General features: G+C 35.7%; 1 protein-coding gene across 1 annotated transcript in view; it reads right to left on the reverse strand.

Annotated features, from left to right (window-relative positions):
• The window catches only part of ABCA13 (ATP-binding cassette, sub-family A (ABC1), member 13), a 211,841-nt gene that overhangs the window by 57,932 nt on the left and 144,155 nt on the right, over positions 1–9,754 (reverse strand). Inside the window, exons 45-46 of the mRNA XM_009330486.1 lie at positions 1,438–1,492; positions 719–896 (exon numbers count right to left, since the gene is read on the reverse strand). Coding sequence (XP_009328761.1) covers positions 719–896; positions 1,438–1,492 — 233 coding nt within the window. The remainder of the gene's footprint in view (positions 1–718; positions 897–1,437; positions 1,493–9,754) is intronic.

The following is a 9,754-nucleotide window of genomic DNA, read 5'->3' on the forward strand; positions in this document are numbered from 1 at the left end:
AAAGGGTAAGATTTAGGGAAAAATAATAACTTTTGTGATATTTTCAGAAGAAGAGAAGATATTCAAATTTGTTAATGAACTGCATGCAGACAATACTATTTGTAATACTAACAATAGTAGAAATTACTTTGTATGAGAAAAATAAATGTTCAGGACAGAGACTTCACCCATTTCTGATCTAGGTCATTCTGTGCATGTGAATTCATAAATAATATTTTCTACTATCTTACCAGAAATAAAAGGTACCAGTCATGAGTATCTCTCATATTACCTACCAACAGACAACATAATTATGCCTTTAAAGCAGTTGACTATTATCTTCAGGCTTCTCCAATAATCGGAGGTTTTTGTCAGTGGCAACTCAAAGCACAGAAACTCCTGCTATGAACTGCTGTGTGGAAGATTCTCTCTGTCTAGGTTGATTAGCCAGCTTCCTTTTATTTGTAAAATAGTGTAGGTAACTAAACCTGACATATGCTTTACCTTACAATTCAACTTTGGAAAATGAAGAACACAATCCCTGCCTTAAAGAATTTTATCTGACAGTATTAAAGTAAGAATGGTGTCCCAATGCTTGTTAACATGACAGCCAAGAGCTGTTGCTCTGCACAGTTCAAATCTTATTCACCTGTCTTGTGACCATATCTCCTTTTGCTCATTTATGACAAACTAGTTAAAAATTTACGCCTGAACACATGCTGCCCCACATGATACGTACCATATCACAGCAGAAGTTAGCAAGCCAGTAAGTTTTGTAACCCAGGCCTGCGATGTGCTGCAAGCGTTTTGTGCCAGATACTCTGTCTTTCACTACGGCACTTCCAATGGAGGCAGTAAGGATAGAGAAACCCAGCATGATACACAGTGCTACTCCACACTGACGAACGTTCTCCATTCTAGGGTACAAAACAAAATGGCATAATGAAAACACAATGGGGGAAAAACCCTCACCAAACCCAAACGTTTTCAAGGCCAACTTCTTACCAAAACAACACTAGACATTAGGACTCAATCCTGTTTGTAAACACCATGTTTGTACACTGTCAACATCTAATTATTGAACAAGAGCAAGATGATGTGTTGTTACAAAACTATACGTGAGTTATAGAACACAGCATGTTTAGTCTGAACAGTAAAGTGAAGCTTTTACAAATATTTCCCCCTCTACAGAAGACTAACCTTTAGAAACTTGAACACTCTGTAACGCGCAGTCAGTGTAAATTCAGTATTTTTCTTTACAAAATAATGCAACCATATGTGATATAAACAGTAGACTTGACATATAAACACCACACTAGAGAAAATGCTTCACTCAGTGGAACTGAATTGCATCTATCAAGTCACAACATCTATTGCACGCAACATATGCACTTATTGAATTAATGGTTTCAATTGTCTGCTCATTGCAACTGTTACATATTTTAAGAGTTTGCTCACATTTTGTCCTCATCCAGCAAGGCTCCTCCATATGGTTGGCTGTAGAGTGTGATCCCTGTGAAAAGAAAGATAAATTATGAAATAGTAAATGCTACAACAGGACTTCAAGTTCTAGAGTACACTGTTGAGCCCTTATTACACAAGATAAATTAAAAGGCTAAATAATTAATAAGCAACAGAAAGAGGTCAACCACCAAGCTGCCAAATCAAATACTGTCTCCTGTTGAGTGATTTCCAGAGTCTGGATCCACCAAAATCTAATGAATAAACATAAATGATAGCTGCTTTTCTGCATTCTGAACTGCAGAAATGGATTCAACAACGTTGTATATTGCTACAGGATCTACATCACAGAAGAGACCAAATAAAAAACCTAAAGTAGAATTTGTTCATATACCTAATCTTCTGGAGTAAGGTAGGTTGTTATTGAAATTGGCATTTTATCACTACTAAAAACATTTTTAGATTGCTGATGTTTTGCAGAGAAAAAATGCAAAAATTCACAAAAAAAAGGCACACCTCAGATTGAAACTGTAGAGCTTTAATTTAAAAAGATACCTAGTTTGGGAGACCAAGAAAAATCCTCAGCAGGCAATGCATTCTTAGGCTTATTTTGGTTTTTGGTACAACTAGCCTGTAACAATCTAGCAAACTGAACTTCAGAATTGGAATGTAGTTTATGGACAAAAACTGTGGCTTTTTGCTTTTTTTCTTTTCAAGCAAAAGAAGAAAAATGGGGGTGAGGGGGGTATGCAAAACCTTGTCAGTGCAAAAGTTGCTGTCCAACTCATCTTGATGCTGTTCCTGACTTATTTCTGCGTGTGTACCTGACAGGTGTGCCAGCTGTAACGTAATACCAACTGGAAATTCTTGCAGTGAGATCAAACCAGCGCTATCTGATTAGAGTATCTAAAATAAGCCTATGCTGTTCCCAATTAAAAAAAAATAAAAAGTCCATCCTAACAGCAATTTTAATCTTCCCAGTATCTTTGGCAAAGAAATAAATTTTTGGTAGCCTTAGATGGACTCTGCAGGGTGCCACATAATTGAACACACTTTGTCATATTTTGTTAGAGTCCAGCTGTATAAAGATAAAAATGGTCTTCATCCCAGTAACAGGTGCAATCTGACCAAGTATATCTATACATTTATTTTTGCGCCTTTAATTTTTCATTCCTCATCTTCAAGCCGAAGTAATCTAAACATCACTAAGTCACTGTGGGGTAAAAAGATGAACAAAGGATGATGATTAACTCACACACAAAACTAGTACAAGGTAAAGATTTTTCAAATACAGTTGAAAGCTGTACACTGAAGCCCAACGGTAGTTAACAAATCAAAAGACGATTCAGGCCAATAAGGTTTTGATTCATCACTAGTAGATATGTGTGCTATTTGCAGAAGTCTTTCATGTCATTTGCCTACAGGGACTGTTTAAAGTTTTCCTTTGTTTTTCTTTCACACCGTTAATTTTTTAAACAATAGCTGCTATTTGTTCTGAAGGAAAAAATGGCATATCAAAGAAAACTATTTTTTCCCACTGGAACCAAGTATTAGCCAAAATTCCATTTATGTAAAGGAAAAGTAGCACAATAGAAAAAAGTTTCATTCCCAGAAATTTTTTCTAATCTTTTCCAATGGTTGAATAAAGGCGTGCATATTAGAAGAAAGAATATCTTTACTTCATATATATATAGGATTCCTACTGAATTAGAAATTAGTAGCCAAAAATAGAATTAAACCAGATTTTTACTATACAGACAAACTGAAACCAGTGTGAACTTATTTTCAGATCTGGTTAGAAAAAAAAGAAAAAAAATCTGATTTTCAGACTTAATCTAATTAAAATGGAAAAAAGCTTTTGGAAAATGGGAATCCTGATAATTTCAGAAGCACTAAAACAAGAAGTTAAAAACATGAAACGTGCCTCTTGTATTCACTAGCGCTCAGCTAAATTGGAAAAGAGCAGAAATACATCTTCCAGGCCTCCTCTTTTATAGCCATGAGCCAAGTTCTAGTTATAGAGGATCTTCCCGCAATTGTCAAGGTCTTGCCTTCATGATGAAGAATTTGAATGCTCTAACCAAGCTGTCCTCCCCCAAGCTTCAGATGACAGAAATCCTACAGTAAAATTGCTCCAGCTCAAGGGGTAACGTTTTTAGAGATTGCACATCATAAAATACTGCCCATGATCCGAAAATGCCAAGACTTGGAGACCTATAGGTCCTACTGATTCACATCCCTTTTCCCAGAATTGTGAGACAGGTAAACCTGTCATGTGGATGGTGGTAGAGAAATATTGCCCATAAAGTGTCCAGAACTGGGGCAGTTTGCCAGGAATTCAGGAAGATTCTCCACTATATTCCATGAATTAATCCAGTCTGATCTGAATCGTATCCCATTGCTCTACTGCTATCTACTGTTAGCTGTTGTATTTGATGAAAATAATACGCACTAGCAAAAACAGAGCTATGAATTCATGCTTGTGCAATTTCCTGTGCAAATGGATTCATGCTCATAAACATAGGTTTGCCCACTTGTACATTTTGAGAACCTAGTCAACGAATTTTATAGAAGATCATCTGCACTGCTGAAACCTTTCAAAAAGACCCACAGGGAATTAATGAAACATGCAAAACATAACAAAGACAAAAATGCCATAATTTTTTTTTTTACAAGGAATAACCTGCTCAGGAGTATTTAATGTGTCTTGAAATCATCCCCCTCCTGAAATCACCATGGCCTGTCCCCACCAAGTGCACAGATCCCAAGAAGAAACTATTAAAACTTTCAGATTACGGCATTGTTATTAAACAAAAGTCTACAGCAGTTGACTTGGGTTCCATACACAAAAATACACTGCTATAACTCTCTAGTACAGAATAAACAGAGGCTGTGAAAAAGAGATAATTGCTGGGGGAAATAAAGATACCATGACATTAAATAGCATAATGCTCCTTGCAGTCTTGTATCATACAATACTGATCAAAAAGCAAATTGCACTGAATTAATTTCCTTCAATGGAAGAGTCCCAAAAAGTAATTGCTCTTCTTAAAAGTAGCAACCATTTTCTATAGTCAATTTCCATTCAAACCATGTAGACAAAACAAAAGATTGCATTTTTGAAAATTTACGCACACAACTGAGATTAAATTTCTCAGGGTTGCTGAATTACAATTAACCAAAATATGACCATGTTAAGCTAAGTTCAGTTCTATGTTAGAATTCAAAATTCTATCAGTGTATTAAATATAATACTTGCCTTTCATTCATTATTTTAAATTTTTCAGTTAGTCTGGAACATGAGGGTCTTCTGCATTTGCTACATTTTTTAGTATAATGATTTATTCCCTTGTTGCCATTATCCAAAAATAGATGATGAATTTGTATAAAGCCAACAACCTGGCTTGTAATTCACAGAGGAAAAAAAGTTCCCTTGAACCTAAGGAGGAGTAAATTATAAACTATCTTCCAATTGCAAAATAAGCCAACACATTTGATATGCGCTATTTGCTAGTATATGTATTTTTTTATAAAAAAAAACTTCTGTGTACTTTTATAACCTATCCCTTCCTAAATTTCTCCTAACCACCTAGACCATCTTTCTTTACATATATCTCTGTCCCAATACAGCTGTTAGCATAATGCAAAATGTACTTATAGATGCTTTCTTGCCTTTATATGCCTTCTTACCATGTAAAGCTGCCATTATATTCTCCTGACTTAATTGCAACCAGGATTTTCCCAATTGTCCTAAAACTTCCTTTGTCTATGTCCTTGGCACAGAGTTGGTCACATTATTTTTACAGTGACAATTTAGGCTTCTTTACAAGCACAGCTGAAAAATTGTGATAGCCACCAATTCCAGTCTTTCCAAAGCCCTGCATAAGCAATTCAGAACAGGAAAAAACGTGACTATGGAGATCCTTATACTATATCAGGATTTTAATGCTGTATTCAGAGACTAAGCGAACACCATGATGCCAAGACTTTCTTAGACCTTTTAACCTTCTCCAATATAAAAATGAAGAGCTTGAGAAATGAGAGGCACTATTTCCCCGATTAGAGTGGGGTGAAGAGGAGGGCATCTTAAAGAAAGAAACATGACTCTATACATGTTAATTGATATATATGTGCATGTATAGTTCTGAAAAGGAATGAAGCCAGATGTCAATTCCAACAGAGAGCACAAGCAACAAGTTATTTTGGTAATATATTTTCTTAGCTGGTTTTCAGCTAAGAATTTTCTTTTTCTTTCTTTCCTCAGTTGTTTTGCCTACAGTTAACTACATTTTTTTTGGTGTGTTTTTTCTTTTTTTTTTTTTTAAGTGAAAGGCTCAGTTGCTACCTCTTGTATTGCTCAGTGAAAGATTTATTTTTACACAATTGAGAAACAAGGGTATTTTAACCAGTCCTGCAAGCCACATCAGTAAGGAAAAAAAGAAGAGGGAAGTAGTCAGAGCTTCACAACTTAACTATAAATTGCATGAATAACCCAGTTGAGGGGTGGGAGGAGAGAGTACTTACATTGGAAATGCCACTAGGAGCTCCATGCTACGTGCTTAATAGTAGAAGAGGCAATAAACAATTAATTGTACCCTCTTCAGCTTCTCCATGATTTCCCCTTAGCATTCTCCCTTCCATGCTGAAAAATCCTATTCCTTTTCTTACATTGTTCTTGATTAAACTAATTTCAGATTCTAATATGTTAAAAAGGTATCCATAACCTGGTGAAATAAATTCTTTAAAAAATGTTATAAGCATTATGACATTCTCTAGAATAAAATACTATCCTTTTCCATTCCGGATAGGACAGTTCACAGGAAAAAGGAAAACACACCCATCTTACAGACATTTGAAATGAGCAGCATCTTGGTTGTAGAAGGAAAAATCCTGCCCCGTTGCCATTCAGGTGCTGCACAACTCAAGACACCTTTCCCCATACCAACATCTTATTAACAGTCTGCAAACTGTACCTTCAAGAGAAAGTGCTCTAGATCTTCTATTTCAAATCTAAACTACCTGACCATCTGTCAGAAAAGAAAGCAACGTGCTATTTGGCATTGTATTAGAGACTTGGAATGTTTCCTTCCTGTAGGTTATAAAGAACATGAGGCACTGGTAGCCCAGTCCATCCTGCCTGGGTGCAACTTTCCACATAATCACACGTTACAAAATCTGTGGTTTTGCAGTAAAAATGAGGACAGTGATATGAACCAAGCAGTACTTTTTCAGTATAGGGTGGAGAGTCTAGAGGAAAAAATTCCAAGGGTCTTCAAGCTTGTATGCCATCACCATAAGCTAAACAGAGCTGTCCTTAGGTATATTTTGCAGTTTTGCACTGTATTTTGCATGTATCTGAGCCTGTCTCTTGGCACTCCTTTGTAAACTATCTTTTCTTGCTGTCACATAGCATGCCGAGTCTTGAGTAGATAGAACAGTTTGGATCTGTGCTACTAATTCTAAATGTCATAATTGTTACAGACTTGAATAAAAGACCAATCTAGGTTTCTTTATTCCAGACATTTTATTTCAGATTAGAATAAAATAGGTTAGAATAAAATAAAATGAAATAATATGTATAACAAAAATGGAGGTAATATATATATACACACACACACACACTTTTTACAAGCTCTTCTTTGTGGGCATTTAAAATTTATGATGACATTTCTGTTTGTATAAAATGAGACATTACTATTTACTGAAAATTACAACTTATTTTTTATGGAGAATTTCACAGGCAGCACCCTCATTAATGATTTATATTTTACTTTCCCCCCACTTTCCAGACATGGTTAAGAAGGTTCCTACTAAATGCCATTTCACAGGTTCCTTTGAAAAGAGGTTTAAAGTTACAATTTGCAAAGCAATCAGGAAACTATACAGTCGCTTTCCACCAAAACTCAGCTGAAAATGAGTCCCTTGATCCCTTCAGCTCTTTTGAAGAACTCAGTCTGAAATAAATGAGGATGCTATATGAACGTTTACAAAGAGCCTCAGCATGAAAGGTTTTTAAAAAATCAATGACTTCAATAGAAATCCTGAGATGGGGCTGCTGCATTGCACAAGGCCTTTCTATATTGATACATTTCTGTTCTTTGAGTAATGATGTAAGAACTTTTTCTGACCACTGTACTTTACAGACATCATTATAGATGACTGCCACTCCTTATTTCTTTATATAGTCTTACCCTAAGAGGTAGGTAATAGTCCTTATATTCCAGCATGATAAACACATTCTGACTCAACTGTATACAATTAGGTGTGAAAAATAATGTAGTTTTCCTTGATCAGAATTTATATCTTAAGCTTAAGCAAAAAATGTTGCCTTTTAGATTTTTTATTCCTCTTAATTCATTATTTCATTTTTTATTTGCTCACAATTACATTGTCTAATTGTAGGAATGCAACATTTCAGAAAGAGATTTAAAAACATGCGAACATCATTCACATAACCTTGAAGACCAGCCAGAGCTGAAGAGTTTTGACAAAAGCCCAGTACATCTTACTTTTTCTCTGTTGAATAGTCTTTCTCACTTTTTTTTAATTGTTTAACATGTTCATTTTCATTATGTATCTCTGAATTTATAACCCACTAGAAAACAAAATGTATTTGGTTTCCTATCCAGTAAGGCAGATGAGTTAGATTCTTTTTCCACAATAGAAACACAGATTTACATGATTATGAAGCTAGAGGTGGCTATCCACATGGTACAGAAGATGAGCTATTTTCATGCAAGAAGTATCCCTGAACTGCTGTTCCAAAATAGACATCTGATCTATTAGCTATGATAAACTGATGTAAATCAATCTATCTAACTTCTGTTGCTCTGTCTCTTTACATGCACCTCCAGCTGGCACACACATTTTCTTCAACAACCATACCACTCTTTACATGAAAATCACAAGCAAACATTGTAACTTTCCAAGCATCCTCATGGAGAAGCTTACTGATAACCCCATATGGGGGGAGGGGGGGAAGATAAATCTCTCCACTTGCAGAGGAAGGATTTGAAGATCAGATTACACAATAATAAAAAGGAAGTATTTCTGATCACCAAATAACTATCATTTCCTGCTCCTGCATGCTCAGGATGATCAACTGTCAGTAACTCGGACTGACACAAGAAAAACAATCATCATCAATTTTTTTCACAGTTTTTTAAACAGATACAAATCCCTCGAGATATAAATCAGCACAAGGTAGCATATGTCCTCTGTATTCTTGGGTACGACTTCTTCCTTCAAACTCTCATAAAAAATCCTAAGTCTATATTCCCTGTATCCTCTTGACTGAAGAAAACACATTAGGCAAAAACATTTAGAGTCCTTCTCAGCTCCTTATCACTAAAACCTATCACAAACTGGGACCAATACTACTGATCTCCCGTGGAAGTTACTGGGTCTGTCCCTGTGAGCAAAGCATGTAGAACTAGGCACACTGTCTGTAACGACTATTCCCTCCTCCAGAAAACTTGGGAGAACTCCAACTGCGTCCGTGCTCAAGAAATACCCACAGGATATAACTGCTAAGTGAAAAGGTTCCTCAGTATTATATGAGCATTTAAATAAGCTGCTGACCTCTTTCAAGGTTGTTTCAATATCATAATAGTTGCTACTCTGTTTACATCCATGGTAATGCTCTACCCTATTGTAGTAGGTCTCCTGCAGTAAAGCAAGATTTACTTTTTGTGAAGGAAGGAAAGACTGTATTCTCACACTCCCTTTTCAAGGGTCAAATTATTTTTATGTCACTTAAAAGTAATACAGAAGCACTGGTTCTGTTGACAGGAAAAAGTTATCCTGTGAAAAAAAACATGGCATTAATGCAAGTCAGAATTACAAAGCTACATTTCTGCAACATCCTAACAAGCTTCCTCGCAACAATTTCCAATAATATTCTAGAATTGACCTTGCATATAAACAGTTCACAAAAGGAAAAAAAAAATCAAAAAGAATATATTTCAGTGTTATAACACAGTATGTAGTCTTCTGACTGCTAATTTACAGGACTGCGTATTACATGTTAACAGGAAAAGCATATAAACAGTTCTTATCTGTTAGAGCAGTATACTTAAATAAGAGAGAGTTAAAAGTCAAAGTGAACTGAGTTTGAGTGCCCCATGTAGCACTGGTAAACTGTTGAGTTTTTTAAAAAAAAGAATATACATATGTTTTTGTCTCTACACACATGTACACACATATACACACACATATACATAGAATCATAGAATCATTAAGGTTGGAAAAGACCTCTAAGATCATCAAGTCCAACCGTCAACCCAACACCACCATGCCCACTAAACCATGTCCC

Source organism: Pygoscelis adeliae, unplaced genomic scaffold (assembly GCF_000699105.1).
Source record: "Pygoscelis adeliae isolate BGI_AS28 unplaced genomic scaffold, ASM69910v1 Scaffold78, whole genome shotgun sequence".
Lineage (NCBI taxonomy): Eukaryota > Metazoa > Chordata > Aves > Sphenisciformes > Spheniscidae > Pygoscelis > Pygoscelis adeliae.